Source organism: Natator depressus, chromosome 1 (genome assembly GCF_965152275.1).
Source record: "Natator depressus isolate rNatDep1 chromosome 1, rNatDep2.hap1, whole genome shotgun sequence".
Taxonomy (NCBI): Eukaryota; Metazoa; Chordata; order Testudines; family Cheloniidae; genus Natator; species Natator depressus.
Window position 1 is genome coordinate 200439061 of NC_134234.1, and position 16821 is coordinate 200455881.

General features: G+C 48.6%; 1 protein-coding gene across 1 annotated transcript in view; it reads right to left on the reverse strand.

Annotated features, from left to right (window-relative positions):
* Positions 1-8991, reverse strand: part of LSAMP (limbic system associated membrane protein) — a 1331794-nt gene extending 1322803 nt beyond the window's left edge. The window contains exon 1 of the mRNA XM_074974247.1: positions 8584-8991. Within this exon, the coding sequence (XP_074830348.1) occupies positions 8584-8650 (67 nt within the window). The 5' untranslated portion in view covers positions 8651-8991. The remainder of the gene's footprint in view (positions 1-8583) is intronic.
* Between the last annotated feature and the right edge of the window lie 7830 nt (positions 8992-16821).

Sequence of the window (16821 nt, forward strand, 5' to 3'; positions counted from 1 at the left end):
GCCTGACTGTAATAGACCTGGCCACCCCATCTTCTTCAGCCACACAAAAAGCCATCATCTGGGGTGGTATTCGCAGAGGGGAATCTGGGCGTTAGCACTTGTCTGTGAAGAATGGAACAGTTCACCACTTCCAGAGCTGTTGCTGAAGGCTGTCTGCAGACTAGATAGGTTACACTAAGTTCACATTTTCAACCTGATCTTCATAACCATATGAACTAGAAACATATTGATATTTTTGAGTGAATGTTGAGATTTGGATATATGTCTCAGGAGCTGAAATAGCTATACTGGCAAAAGTGCAGTTTTGCTGGTATGAGTCATTTTCACACTAGGAGCACTTCAAAGGTGTAGTATACAGGTATAGCTATGCCAGCAAAGCACTTTTAGGGTAAATTTGGCCTTAATTGTGCACCCATTGAACTATACAGGAATACTCTCCACACATACCCCCGGCATACTCCCAGCAACCATAGTTATTAACACACACCTACTATACAAGCATCCTTACCAATGGTGACCACACACACAGGCATCATGCACATTTTAATACACACACACACTAACCCTCTCCCTCCATCTCTCTAATCCACTGCCTGTGGCATGCACCCTTCAAAACACAAGAGAAGACTCATTCAAACGCACATAGCCACGGCTTCATACCAGACGTGTGCACACACATGCACACTCCTGGATCCATGCTTAGGAATGCATGCAATCACTTCATGCACTGCTGTATACTTACAAGACACAAATGCGTGTGCACACACCCACACGCTCAAAGGCAGATACACACTCATGTGCATTGGAACATATCTATACATGCAAAAATCATAGATGCTCCTTTGAATACATGAGAGATGAGCGCATGTGAATCCTCACCTGCAAACACATTGACCAACATACACACACAAGTGTATGGCCACATGAGCCTTTTTACAAACACCTGAAGGTTCTGTGCACTGGGCAGAAGGCTAGTACTCAGTAAGGCTTTGAGTCAGCTCTGCCAATAACTTGTGGTGTGGCCTTGGGTAAATCACTTAGGGCCAGATGGTGCCTAGCCATATGCAGGTGCATGAGCGGGAGGGTACGAGGGAGGATATTAATGGTTATTGTCCCAGTGGGTTGTAAGGATTAAGTGGTTCCAGACTGCAACCCACTACATACAAGTGCTAAAGGGCAGAGTGGGAAACCTGTGATTACTCTCAAAGGCATTGCACCCTCACACCCGGACGGCTGTGCACTGATACACTATTGATTTCCCTGCTGGAAACTCCATGGCTGTTGCCAGTGCCTTCCATTTGTCTCCTTGTTCATTCCCCCCTTCATCGCTCACATTCTCTCTCTGTCACACGCCCTCCACAAGGCAATTCTTCATTTTTTATAGAAATGACAAAAAAACTAAGGATCGTTTTATTTAAGAGAGGTTCCCTCCAGCCCTGAAAGGAACGAGGAAAGAGACTTCCCCAGGGTCAGCCAGAGCCCAAGCCCTGCAGAGAGGAGTTGATTTCAAGGACAGGCTGGCTTCAGACATAGGAGTTAATTTAGGGTGGCTCTAATTGAACAGGAAACTCACAAACTCCAATTTTTGAGGCCAGATCTCCATCTATGTCCCCCTCGACTTTAGCTAAACCCTTACCTTAAACTTACCTTCAGATCCAAACACCTTATCCTAACCACCAGCCCTAGCTCTGATCCCATCCCTCCAGCCTTAACATGAATGTCCCCATTTCCCCTCAAACCTGGACTCCTACCCTTGAAATCCAACCTATAGAATCCAGTAACGGCAGCACTACAAGCCAGCCCCAAATCTTGGCCTGGGCTCATGAATGAGTGGGAAAGAGGGGGAAGGAAGATACTTTTTCCAATGGAAACAGTAGGGCAGGATTCTTCCACAGAGCTTCAGGAAGCACTGGGGTACAGTCCTAAGAAGGGGGTAGGTCCAGGCCCATCAGCCAGCTGCCTGCATATGCTGTAAAACCCATAGAGTTTAAGGCCAGAGGGAACCATCAGATCACCTAGTCTGACCGCCTGTATATCACAGGCCACTAATACCCTCCCCCCTGCACACTAAACCCAACAACCAAACTTAGACCAAAGTATACAGCCCACAGAAATTATGTACCACAGCCAGAGAATAGGAGGGAACGAAGTGCAACAAGACAGAGGCCCCTGCAATGGCAGGGAAATTAAGTGAGATATACCCAGCTACTCCTGGCAAGTGATCCACATCCACATGCTGCAGAGGAAGGCAGAAAGCCCCAACGTCCCTATCAATCTGGCCTGGTGGAAAATTCCATCCTGACCCCACATATGGTGATCAGTTAGATACCAAGCATGTGAACAGCACACCAGCCAGCCAAACCCCTAAGAGACAGAATGCTTGGTGCCACCTCAGAGCCCTGTCCCCCACCCTGCCCAATGTCCCTTCTCCAGACATGGCCATCCCTGATGCTTCAGAGGAAGGAAGCATCAGCAAGCCCTAGCCAGGGCAAACTCTGCTATGGCTCAGGGAAGCAGAGGTGCACCCTTCATAGCACTTCCCCGCTTCTTTCTGCATGAGTGGGATGGGGAACCTTGCCCCGGCTGGCTTGAATCCCACTGGACAGGATACATGCTCCAGCCAAGGCAGGACTGAGCCCTGAGTATCAAACATCAACCTCAAATCTCAACTCTTCCCTTGGGCCATAACCCTAATAATTCACCTTCCTCTGAGCTGCATTAAGGCAAATGGCATAGAACAAAATCAGGGCATTACCTCTCTTTCTTCACCCATTTGTATTTGCACCACTAATTCCCAGCGTCCCCCCTGCCCCACACTGGGAGGGCCTGTTTCTTTGCCTCTTCCCCCCACCCAGAGTCCCCTCTGCTCCACTCTTCACATAGAAACAGCCATACTGGATCAGACCAATGGTCCATCTAGCCTAGTATCTTGTTTTCCAACAATGGCTGGTGTCAGATGCTTCAGAGAGAATGAACAGAACAGGGCAATTATTGAATGCTCCATCCCCTCTTGTCCAGTCCCAGCTTCTAGCTTAGGGACACGCTGAGCATGCGGCTGCATCCTGACCATCTTAGCTAATAGCCATTGATGGACTGATCCTCCATGAACTTATCTACTTCTTTTTTAACCAAGTTATACTTTTGCCCTTCACAACTTCCCCTGGCAATGAGTTCCACAGGTTGACTGTGCTTTGTGTGAAGAAGTACTTCCCTTTTGTTTGTTTTAAACCTGCTGCTATTAATTTCATTGGGTGACCCCTGATTCTTGTGTTATATGAAGGGGTAAATAACACTTCCTTATTCACTTTCCCCACACCATTAGACCTCTGTCCTATCCCCCCTAAGTCATCTCTTTTCTAAGTTGAATAGTTGCAGTCCTTTCCCCATATGGAAGCTGTTCCGTACCCTTAATCAATGGGAAGGCTGCCTTTGTACCTGTCCTTCCATAGTGTTCCCGTCCTACACTGGGAGGGGCAGTCTCTATCTCTCTCCCACCAGAGCCCCACCCTACCCCACACTGGGAGGGAGAACTCTCTAGACTGCTCACCCGAAGTGCTATCCATTCTGCCCTCACCATTTTCTCTTCTCATTATCAGCGCTGGACAAGATGGTCTGTGCTGTGACTGATATTTTTTTTTCTCCTGGACAAAACGATAATAAGGAGTGTGCTTCATCCGTCAAAGCGATTCCCTGGCTGAGTCTGAACAGCACATGAAATCACAGCACGTTCTTCTTTAAGGAAAAGGGAACTTCTTAAAGAGGGAGAATTTGCTATTGGGTCACTGAACTCAATCTCCTGCCACTGGCAGCGTCTCCCAGAAAAGGGACCCCACCAGTAAGGTACCTGACCAGTTGTGCAATGCTATCTGTGGGTGGCTAGATAAATTCCACACAAATCCCCATATGCTTCCCTGAAGCACAAGTTTTCAGTGCCCTCTTCAGCTTGCTCTTCAGCTAGTTGTACTCATGGTCATAAAATCATCCAGCCCATTCCAAAACCTAGTCTCAGTAACCCCAGTGACTCTCTTCCGGCACGGAGTTCTGCAGGTTTTCTATAGGCCCAGTGGAGAAGACTTCCCTTTCATTGGCTCTTAATCTCACCAGAGCACCCTTTGTTCTCATTTTACAGCATTAAGCAGGAGGGATGGACTGATCCCAGAAGTACCCTGTCTCTGCCAAATAAGCACCCTTCTCATTCACCCACCCACTCACCACGCCCCCAGCACAGCTTGATTGCTCAGAGAACTGCATACCATAGAAAGGACCAGGCTTCCATTCCAGTGGTTATATCTAGCCCTGAACTTTGAAGTTCACATCAGAATGAGCCTAGCTCTCATCCAGTCACCTATGTGCAGAATCTCACCTCCCCCAATGAGGGTTAATCCCATCCCACTGTTGGATTGCAGAAGCCTGGGGCGGGCGGGGGGGGGGGGGCTGCAGGAGGTGCTGCTGGCACAGGACAAGAAGGTTCTAAAGGGCTGCTTCTCCCATTGATCACTGATGGTAGGAGACAGGGGAGAAGTAAGAGGTGCTGGAAAGGAGTGTTTCAAGAAGCCCCTGTTGTTTGTGGGGTGAAAGGAAATGCAGGTGGTGGCTCCTTTAAGTTGTTTACTCTCTTGCCTGAAGGCCCAAGATACAGGAATGCCCCCAAGGTAGAAGGGCAGGGGAGAGCAATCGCTGTGTGACCCTAAGCATGGGGACTGACCACCCCAGCCCCTGTGTAAGGGGCAGGAAATGAGGAGGTCCCGTGCCCTCGTAAACCCATGCTAGTGCCAGAGACCACCTGGCTTTTTGTTCCCAGCACCAGTCTCAGGACAAGGAGAGGGGAATTAGAGCCTGAGAGTTGGAGCAGGCCTCTGTTTGTCATAGTAAAGCCTTCAGGTGACATGACTGAGAGTGGCGGTGTATAACTGGGGGAGGGACTGGGTCATTACTGGGGTGGTAGTTATTGTCTATATTGAGTTACAGTGGTCTGCGGGTGTTGGGGCAGGGCTAGAGCAAACTCATGGGGTTTGACTGAAAAATCCTTGTTTTCAGTACTCAGATAACCAGCTTTTTCTGCCTTCTCCCCCCCATTCAGTGTCTGCAAGTAAATTCAGCTTCACCTTGGGCCTTGCACATCTTCATCACTTAAGGGAACATAAGCCAGCTGAGAGAGTCGTTTTCTCGCCAATACAGCCATGTGTGGGGAGTGCTCCCTGATTGCATTAGACACCCTGAAAATAACTAGAAAGAGAAGTATATCCAAGGAAGTGGGGAAAGACTTTTCCCTTGCCTCAGTGATGCACAGATACTACACAAACCCATCATGTTCACCAGCAAACAGGCACCACAGACTAACACATATATGCCATGCTGTCATACCTCCCCACCACCACGCTACACTGGCTAATGAAATATCTATTGACGAAGCCCATGAAGATAAAATGCTGGCAAATAAATCAAGACACTGAAGGCTGTGCAGATTTGAGGGTGTGGTGTGGTCCAAGAGTCAGCCCCATGGATTCGAACCAGAGTGGGATGCTGGGGAGCATGGGAGCTGTGTGCCTCCAGCTCAAACAGGGCAGTGGGGCCGAGGCAACACATGGCAGGGTTTGTAAGAGCCCACTTTGGGGGCATGGGTTGGCACCAGGGGAATGCGGGGACATAGGCCCGGCCCAGCCTGCGGGTGAGGTTCAGGGAGAACGGGAGTCCTCTCCTGCCACCAAACAGAAGCAGAGTAGCACCCAGCACGGGAGTGAGGAGAGTGAAACTCAGTGCAAGGCTGCAAGCCTCGAGCCCTGACAAGGGGAAAAAGAGCAAAGCCCCCTCTCCATCCCCATGTCCCTGAGCCCAGCCAGGCAGAGGGGATATTCAACCTGTTTCATGTACCCTGGCAAAGGCACCAGAGGAGACAGCCTGTGTGAGTCACTTGGCACTGTGCAGTCCTTAGCTCTCCTGCCAGCCTCAGCTGCGATCCCCTCTCCCTCCACTGCCTGCCATTCGGTCACAGCTTGGCTGCGCCCCACAACATCAGCCCAGTTCCCTTTTGCTCTCAGCTCAGTCGCCTGTGGGAGATTGGAACAAGGGAAATGTCACCTCTGTATACACATATGCCCCTAGACAGACCGAGGGGGGCAGCCTGTTTTAGGGTGGCTCGAAAAACCTCAAGCCCAGTTAGCTAGCTGTCTGCAACATGCAGTGCTCGGATGGCGTTTGGAAGCCATGTGAGGGGGCATTCCCTGTCCAAATCAATACTCCCGTACTCTAGAGTAACAGCCCCACACAGTCACTCTTGCCAGTGTTACTGACACATTCTGGGCTCATTACCACTGAATATTGTGGAGTGCAGCATTTTTCCTTTTAACCGCTTCAGCACCTTTTGATTTGCTCACCACAGCGCCCTGCCTCTCCTGGGCAGCCCCCACAGCCTGCCTTCTACAGGCTCTCACTCCCTTCGGACTAGAGATGTAAATTCCCTGGCTGGCTTTCAGATCCGCAAAACTGGAACCAGGAGTGGCTCCGATCTGGGTTCCAGCTTATCCAAAAGTTTGAAGGAGGGAGGAATTGTAGCTGTGGTCCCAGTGTTAGCATTGTTCTCTCCCCCTCTCCAGAAGATACATGGTAGCTCAGCGTTCAAAGGGTTAATTATCGCTGGCCACATCAGGGAAACACACAGTTTAGGGGTTTGTGCAGTTGTTATGTAACCAGTGCGTGGGAACAGGTTAAAGGATAGCAGCTCCCAAGCTTAGCATGGATTGTGGTGGGAGCCACAGGACCAGAGTCACTGCAAAAGGTGAAAGCAGCTCCAAACTATGCCAGATTCAGGATCTCCAGGTCACTGTTCATACCACCTTGTGTATTGGAAGCACTGTATGGCTCAAGCACCAGTGGCTTTAGTTGGACAATAAGCATCAGGGATAGAAGGAGGTGTTTGGAATCTGTGTGAACTGGCAGTGTCCGTTTTCCTTGATGGGTCCGGGCCAGTTCTCCCAGAGCAGAGGGACACTCACACCAAGCCATTGGACTGCACTGCTCACAGTGGCTACACATTTATTGGGGGGGGTGGGGGGAACGCATGTGTGTGTTGAAAAATTCTCCCTCCTCCCTCAGAAATGGGCACATGGGGAGAAGAAAGTGCCTGTTTCCCAGTCCAGAGCTGAGAAAGTGTGAGGCTGAGAGAAAATCTGTGAGAGCATGGATGTGTGACACAGTGAGTGAGAGAGAGTGTGAGAGAGAACAGTCGGATAACGTGTGCAGCAGAGAGAGGGGAGGCGTATGGGAGCAAGGGCATGCAACAGGGGTGGGGAAAGAGTGAGCCTGTGAGTGTGAGAGACTGTGTTAGTATGTCTGAGAGAAAGTGTGCAGAAGGGAGGGAGTTGGTGTGGGGGTTTCTGTGAGTGCCTGATACAATGTGTGAGACAGAGGGACAGCGTGTGCACAAGTGTGAGCTAGGGAGAAAAGAGGGACAGTGTATACATAAGCAGGACAGGGTATCAGAGTGTGACAGAGAAGGTGTGTGTGAGAGAGAGAGACCCAGAGCAAGAGATCGTGTGTGTGTGTGTGAGATCAAGTGCGTGTGAGGCAGCATATGACAGAGAGTAGGCCTGACATACAGATAATAAAGAGCATGTATGTGTGTGTGCAAGAGGGGTGCCGCCTGGTAGATAAGCATGGGCACAAACCAACAGTGGTGGTGAGATGGATCACGAGTGTGTGTGTGTGCGCGAGTGAGAGAGAGGACTATGGAAGTGAGCATATGCAGGTGTGTGACACTATAGGAATTGCATGTGACGGGGAGATAGAAGTGTGTGTGTGGCACAGGGAGCTGGAGTGAGTTTACACACACTGTATGTTATATTTATGGGCATGTGTGTATGTGTGATTATTAGCATGTTTGAGTGAGTGTGTTGCTTGTGTATGAAATGCAAGTCCGTGTAGCGGGGCAGAGTGTGTGTATTAGTTTGTACATACTGTACAGCATGCATTCACTCTTAACCCTTGTTTACAGAAAACCTGTCTAAACCAACCAAAAATGTCTCTCGTCCTTTCAAACTACATCCTATTTACACTTAGCTCTATAAGCACGAAACCCAGCGGACAATTCCCCACTTGGCAAAACCTAATACCCAGAGCATTTCCTTCTCCCATCTCTGCCTCCCCCACTTTTTTTTCTGAGGGTGGGGAGGAGGCAGTGTTTGTGTGGACATACCAAAGAGCCACAAAGGGCCCTTCTAAAAACTTAACAGAGATTTCTACAGAAAGGCGCATCGGCACTAGTAACCCAAAGTGCCAAGCAACGCAGGCTGCGTATGGAAGTAGAACAGGGACACCCAGCTCCATCCAGCCCCTTCCTTTGCTGATTCCCCCACTCCCAGCAGTCCCCTGCAAAGAACACAAACCCAACAGCAAGTCAGGCACAGGAGGTGTCCTCTAAACAGAGGATTCACCAGCAATAATCTCTCCTTGGCTTTTATTTCCTGAAGGAGGTGGAGGATGAATTTAAATAGATACATCTCCATGTTCCAACTCGTCCTCAGTTCATCAGCCCCAAATCAAACAAGGGGGTTTGGGGAGGCATTAAGAAATGAACTCATCACCTACCTTGCAAGGAGAAGAGGGACAGGAAGAATCCCAGCACCCAGATGCTGTGCAGCCAGTAGGTCCTCATGCTTCTGTCTGTCTGTCTGTCTGTCTCTCTTTCTTTCTCGCTCTCCTGCTCTCTCGCTCTCTCTTTTTAAAAAATAAGATGGGATTCTTGTCTCCTTTCTTTCTCCCCGGGCTGTGTTCTAACAGCTCGGACAATCCAGTGCAGAGAAAGCTGACCCACGACGGCCAGATTCCCAAATAACCTCACACTCTCTCCTTCAAGTGATGGAGAAGGGGGGGGCAGGTTAGATGCTTGTCGTAGCCTGCGCTGGCTGTAAACACAGAGAATCTCTCTGTCGCTCTCTCTCCTGCAGCTCCAACTAAATGCGACTGCACTTAAACAAGCAATGCCTTATAGGACAGCGCTCAGAGCAGAAAAGATCTCACCTCTGCCCCCTAGTGTTGCCAGCCAGACCATTTTATACATATTATAGAAATATGGACATATCATCGAACGTACGGCTCAGATCATGGGTGCACGGACTATGTAGGGCTCACTGCTGCTCCGGGCTCTTACCCAGTGGTGTGGGGGAAGTTATTGAGCAAAGGGGGAATAATTTCCCCATCGATACAACAAAGATAGCAGTAGGGCTGATTGGATTTCTCATATCAGCCAGTAAAGTTCTGCATTATGAACTCCAGCACAAAGGGCCAGCTCTGCTAGTGTCACTACAGTGGAGGCCAGTGGGAGACTCAGGAATGCTGACTGTAGATACAGAGATGCTGATGCCCCCAGGAAATGTTTGAAACACTGGGCTACATTCATCCTTGTTGGAACTCCATTCCCTGTAGCACACAATATCACCAAGGACCAGCTGGGCCCATTCTGTTAAGAAAATTCTGCTTGCAAACATTTTTTTTTCAGGAGGTGTCCCACACCTCCCTGCCTCTTCTTTGTTTTGTTACTGAAGGGTGTTTCCATGGCACCAGCAACTTTCCCCCTAAGACTTTACTGGCTCCAGCTGCTTATCCCCCACCTGTTAGTCTCAAAACCTTTCACAAAAGAAGGCATCTTTTCCCAGCTGAGGAAAAAGCGGCAAAGTGATTGTGTGACCTTGAAGAAACAACTCTGTGGTAGAGCCAGGATCAGAATCCAGGAGTCCTGGTTCACCAGCCCACGTCCTATCATTTGGACCATGATGCCCCCTTACACTTGTTTCCGTGGCAGCCCATTCTGAGGTCACAAATCGAGCATAACAACCTTGTCGTTATGTACTGGAGTGCCAAGTACTTTTCCCAAAGGACCTTCATAGTGCTTCAGACTTAAAAAGGTACACAGCCAATACACAGAAATCACTTCTCCCTCCACTGAAATGCAGCCAGCTCTGTGACGGAATGTGGCACCTGTTTAATCACCGACAGCAACAGTGCACATTAGTTTAGTAAGGAAGTGAATCCCTTTCGCAACTGAAACTACAGGGTGGAGGGAGGCACAATGTAGTTACCTTATACTTGGATTTGGCTACAAGATCAGAGCTAACACCCCAAGCTTTGCTTACAGTGGCAAGGATTCTTAAAAGATCCTTGCATCTCATACAAACAACGACTTGGCCCTCAGGTGGGGATCACTGCAGACTACGTGGCTCTGGGAAGAAGGATAAAGGAGTTGGAGGCGCAAGTGGTGTTCTCGTCCATCCTCCCCGTGGAAGGAAAAGGCCTGGGTAGGGACCGTCGAATCGTGGAAGTCAACGAATGGCTACGCAGGTGGTGTCGGAGAGAAGGCTTTGGATTCTTTGACCATGGGATGGTGTTCCATGAAGGAGGAGTGCTGGGCAGAGACGGGCTCCATCTTACGAAGAGAGGGAAGAGCATCTTTGCCAGCAGGCTGGCTAACCTAGTGAGGAGGGCTTTAAACTAGGTTCACCGGGGGAAGGAGACCAAAGCCCTGAGGTAAGTGGGAAAGCGGGATACCGGGAGGAAGCACAGGCAGGAATGTCTGTGAGGGGAGGGCTCCTGCCTCATACTGGGAATGAGGGGCGATCAACAGGTTATCTCAAGTGCTTATATATGAATGCACAAAGCCTTGGAAACAAGCAGGGAGAACTGGAGGTCCTGGTGATGTCAAGGAACTATGACGTGATTGGAATAACAGAGACTTGGTGGGATAACTCACATGACTGGAGTACAGTCATGGATGGTTATAAACTGTTCAGGAAGGACAGGCAGGGCAGAAAAGGTGGGGGAGTAGCACTGTATGTAAGGGAGCAGTATGACTGCTCAGAGCTCCGGTACGAAACTGTGGAAAAACCTGAGTGTCTCTGGATTAAGTTTAGAAGTGTGTGCAACAAGAGTGATGTAGTGGTGGGAGTCTGCTATAGACCACCGGACCAGGGGGATGAGGTGGATGAGGCTTTCTTCCGGCAACTCACGGAAGCTACTAGATCGCATGCCCTGATTCTCATGGGTGACTTTAATTTTCCTGATATCTGCTGGGAGAGCAATACAGCGGTGCATAGACAATCCAGGAAGTTTTTGGAAAGCGTAGGGGACAATTTCCTGGCGCAAGTGCTAGGGGAGCCAACTAGGGGGGGCGCTTTTCTTGACCTGCTGCTCACAAACCGGGTAGAATTAGTGGGGGAAGCAAAAGTGGATGGGAATCTGGGAGGCAGTGACCATGAGTTGGTTGAGTTCAGGATCCTGACGCAGGGAAGAAAGGTAAGCAGCAGGATACGGACCCTGGACTTCAGGAAAGCAGACTTCGACTCCCTCAGGGAACAGATGGCCAGGATCCCCTGGGGGACTAACATGAAGGGGAAGGGAGTCCAGGAGAGCTGACTGTATTTCAAGGAATCCCTGTTGAGGTTACAGGGACAAACCATCCCGATGAGTCGAAAGAATAGTAAACATGGCAGGCGACCAGCTTGGCTTAATGGTGAAATCCTAGCGGATCTTAAACATAAAAAAGAAGCTTACAAGAAATGGAAGGTTGGACATATGACCAGGGAAGAGTATAAAAATATTGCTCGGGCATGTAGGAAAGATATCAAGAGGGCCAAATCGCACCTGGAGCTGCAGCTAGCAAGAGATGTCAAGAGTAACAAAAAGGGTTTCTTCAGGTATGTTGGCAACAAGAAGAAGCCAAGGAAAGTGTGGGCCCCTTACTGAATGAGGGAGGCAACCTAGTGACAGAGGATGTGGAAAAAGCTAATGTACTCAATGCTTTTTTTGCCTCTGTTTTCACTAACAAGGTCAGCTCCCAGACTGCTGCGCTGGGCATCACAAAATGGGGAAGAGATGGCCAGCCCTCTGTGGAGATAGAGGTGGTTAGGGACTATTTAGAAAAGCTGGACGTGCACAAGTCCATGGGGCCGGACGAGTTGCATCCGAGAGTGCTGAAGGAATTGGCGGCTGTGATTGCAGAGCCCTTGGCCATTATCTTTGAAAACTCGTGGCGAACGGGGGAAGTCCCGGATGACTGGAAAAAGGCTAATGTAGTGCCAATCTTTAAAAAAGGGAAGAAGGAGGATCCTGGGAACTACAGGCCAGTCAGCCTCACCTCAGTCCCTGGAAAAATCATGGAGCAGGTCCTCAAAGAATCAATCCTGAAGCACTTACATGAGAGGAAAGTGATCAGGAACAGTCAGCATGGATTCACCAAGGGAAGGTCATGCCTGACTAATCTAATCGCCTTTTATGATGAGATTACTGGTTCTGTGGATGAAGGGAAAGCAGTGGATGTATTGTTTCTTGACTTTAGCAAAGCTTTTGACACGGTCTCCCACAGTATTCTTGTCAGCAAGTTAAGGAAGTATGGGCTGGATGAATGCACTATAAGGTGGGTAGAAAGCTGGCTAGATTGTCGGGCTCAACGGGTAGTGATCAATGGCTCCATGTCTAGTTGGCAGCCGGTGTCAAGTGGAGTGCCCCAGGGGTCGGTCCTGGGGCCGGTTTTGTTCAATATCTTCATAAATGATCTGGAGGATGGTGTGGATTGCACTCTCAGCAAATTTGCGGATGATACTAAACTGGGAGGAGTGGTAGATACGCCGGAGGGGAGGGATAGGATACAGAAGGACCTAGACAGATTGGAGGATTGGGCCAAAAGAAATCTGATGAGGTTCAATAAGGATAAGTGCAGGGTCCTACACTTAGGACAGAAGAACCCAATGCACCGCTACAGACTAGGGACCGAATGGCTAGGCAGCAGTTCTGCGGAAAAAGACCTAGGGGTGACAGTGGACGAGAAGCTGGATATGAGTCAGCAGTGTGCCCTTGTTGCCAAGAAGGCCAATGGCATTTTGGGATGTATAAGTAGGGGCATAGCGAGCAGATCGAGGGACGTGATCGTTCCCCTCTATTCGACACTGGTGAGGCCTCATCTGGAGTACTGTGTCCAGTTTTGGGCCCCACACTACAAGAAGGATGTGGATAAATTGGAGAGAGTCCAGCGAAGGGCAACAAAAATGATTAGGGGTCTAGAGCACATGACTTATGAGGAGAGGCTGAGGGAACTGGGATTGTTTAGTCTGCAGAAGAGAAGAATGAGGGGGGATTTGATAGCTGCTTTCAACTACCTGAAAGGGGGTTCCAAAGAGGATGGCTGTAGACTGTTCTCAATGGTAGCAGATGACAGAACAAGGAGTAATGGTCTCAAGTTGCAATGGGGGAGGTTTAGATTGGATATTAGGAAAAACTTTTTCACTAAGAGGGTGGTGAAACACTGGAATGCGTTACCTAGGGAGGTGGTAGAATCTCCTTCCTTAGAGGTTTTTAAGGTCAGGCTTGACAAAGCCCTGGCTGGGATGATTTAACTGGGAATTGGTCCTGCTTCGAGCAGGGAGTTGGACTAGATGACCTTCTGGGGTCCCTTCCAACCCTGATATTCTATGATTCTATGATTCTATCTAAAGCAATAATTCTAAACAAAAGGTTTTGTTTCAATGCCAACGTCCCAGTAATAGGAGCAAGGGGAAGAGAAATAACATCAGGTATGACATGCTGTAGCAGCCACACCATCTCTAAATAGAATGTCTCTTGAAGGCTTCGGTGAGGTGGTAACAACTCTTTAAAAATCCTTTATTTTAAATGCAACTAGATGTGTGTGTTGGGAAAACCACGCTGGTCCTGTGACCCCCCAGGATGTTATGCTGAGGCTGTGTGTGGGGGGGAGGATTCTTACTAATATAGAGATAGCACCATTTCAAACTATTTTCTTATTACAGCTTTTAAAAAAAGAAAATAAAAGTGGGTTAATATCAAGCACGTAAATGGAGGAACATTTTTTCCATTCATTGTCTCCCCTCTTAAATGCTGAGTAAATTCAAATCACTTAAAGGTATTCCCTAAAGATATGCCATGTGGACATTAACTTCACTCTGGGATTTCCTTCGGACTGTCCTGTGTGTTCTCAGTTTATTGACATAGGCTAAGAAAAAAAACCAGAACTGGATTTCTGTATCCACCTGGAATAGGCTCTAGGTTCAATGCCTGGGAGAAGGAGAACCTCAATCGTGGCAAGGACCATGTTATGCTATGGATATGTACAGCATCTAGCACAATGAAACTCCAATTCTGACTGGAGCCTTTGAGCTCTACTGCAATAAAAATGTTGAAATAATAATATTGGAAGTGGATTTCTGTACCACCCTGGAGTGATCTGTAGCAATCTGCATGGAACTTGGAGGGAAGAGTACAAGTTGCAGGAGGGAAGAGTCCGGAGGAGACACCTGGAAGCCTGTCTGGGTGCACATGGCTGGAATGCTAGCTGCAGTTGCAGCACCTCTTTAAATTATTCTCTTAATAAAGAGCCCATTTAATTTTACAAGCACAGAGTCCTCTCATGTTACTACCCAGAACGTGGCATATGAAACAGAAGAGATCCTGAATTGGACTCTGCCCCATCTGGAAGATGCCCCTGATGGAGGATGCAATGAAATTGAAATTCTGAGGTCACTGCATCTGTACTTCCTTTGTGAAGCTAGTGTGACTGAGGAGATGTATTGCTACTTTCTGTATTAACATGCAAAAGAGCTACATCACAGCTCTTGCTTAGCAGCATCTGGTACAGGTGCAAGATAGTTTCTTGTGTGCAATGATAATCCCATTTTGACATGCTCCAAACTTTCAGAAAGGTTTGGGGTCAGATTCTTGCACACTTACTCTGGCTGAATAGGATTTTACTACTCAAATAATCTAATTTAAACTAATGAGGCTACCCACAGTGTGAGAGTCTCTTCAGCATGAATCAGGGTAGCAGAATCTGTGGGCTTGAAATTCTCCATGGGCAGTCTCAGGCCAAAAGTGACTTTTTTTCCCCCCAGAAGACTGAGCAAAATCCCTTCATCCACTTGAGATATGAGAGAGTGAAAAAAAAACGGTCACTATTCCTTTTCTAAAAGATTAGAAAAGTTCCTCCACCCACCCAAGGACTCAAAAGCCAGATGAACCATGAAAGCTGGCATGAAAATACAAGTTATTGAAAAGTACCTCCACAACCGTTTTTGGGGAAAAAAAATAAAAAGGCTGGATATGAAGAAAGCTCAGAAGGATTGAAAGCTGGCTACTTTTAATGCATAATAAACATATTTAATTAAGTCTGAGTGTACACATTTAGATGCACTGTGCATATGTGTGTGTCCATTCTTTTATAAATGTGCCTTATGCCATTAGTTGTTTAAGCACTTAGGCCATCTATTCTATCTGTGCATTAGCTATAGTGCCTTTTACCCATAACGAGGTTAACTTGGCTGTGCTGCACATAGAGCATTTTCTGTCCCTAGTTTTTTATGCCGTATCGGCCATACAATTGTGCCTTATATAGCTCACTTAAAAGTTGATTCAGGAACTTTAACTTTTCAGTTACCTTACTATTGTAAAATCATTCTTATTTGAACTGTTGTGGCAAATTGCCGGCACTACTATGATGGGTCTTGGGCTCTCTCTTCTTGGGGAGGGTTCAGGGCACCGTTTCTTGCCTCTGAACTGGGGCATTAACTGCCCCACTAGTGTCCTAGAGGAGGGGAGTGGAGAGGGAGGGACCCGGGCCCGCCCTCTACTCCGGGTCCCAGCCTAGGGGCCCTAGGGATAGCGGTAAACCGCTTGAACTAGAAGTTCCTTCCCCTGGGCTACTTCCCTCGCCTGCCCTTCAGCTTGTGGGGCTTCCTGCCCTCCCTCTGCACAAACCAGGTGTCCCTTTACCTAGGGTCTTGGTCTTCTTAGCCCACTGCAGCACTTCTCCAAACTCTCCTCTGCTTCCCTCCAAACTGCTCTCTGCTCCAACACCAATCCACTCTGCTTCAACTCCTCCTCTTGTCTGATTGAAGCAGGGGGGTTTATCATGTGACTGGCTTCAGGTGCTTTAATTAATTTATAGCAAACTTTTTTCCCTCTACAGGGAATAAGGCTCCCTTCTAACACTCTCCTGCTGCCCTCTGGCCATGCTGTATCACATATCTCCCCGCCCCCCGCTCAACACCATGGGGTTGGGCTACTTGGGATGAGAGGCAGTGCTGTCGTGATAGGCCATCAGCGTTGCAATGTTGGCTTCCGGCCCTATGCTGTACCTGGAAATGGAAGGACTGCAGGGATAGGAACCACCTAGTCACTCTTGCATTCTTCTCCTTGTTTCGGTGCATCCACTGGAGTGGGGTGTGGTCTGTCACGAGGGTAAACCGCCGCCCCAGTAGGTAGAAGTGGAGAGTCTCCATAACCCATTTTACCGCCAGACATTCCTTTTCAACGGCGGCGTACTTTTGTTCCCTGGGGAGGAGTTTCCGGCTGAGGTACAAGATCGGGTGTTCCTCTTCCCCTACCATCTGCGAAAGAACGGTACCTAGCCCTACTTCTGAGGCATCTGTTTGTAGGATGAATTCCTTCTCAAAGTCTGGGGCTATGAGTACTGGATGGCAGCAAAGGGCTGTCCTTAAATCTGCAAATGCTCCTTCTGCTGCATCAGTCCACTTTACTATCTCGGGGCCCCGAGCCTTTATCAAATCCGTCAATGGCCCTGCTCTTGTGGCGAAATGAGGGATGAATCTCGGATAGTATCCTACTATCCCTAGAAATACTCTGACCTGCTTTTTTCGGACTGGTCAAGGCCAACCTTGTATTGCCTCCACTTTATTCCATTGGGGTTTCACCAAACCTCTCCCTACTACATACCCGAGGTATCTGGCCTCAGCTAGTCCTATCACGCACTTGAGAGGGTTGGTAGTGGGGCCGGCCTTCCGCAGGGCGTCTAGCACCGCTTCTACT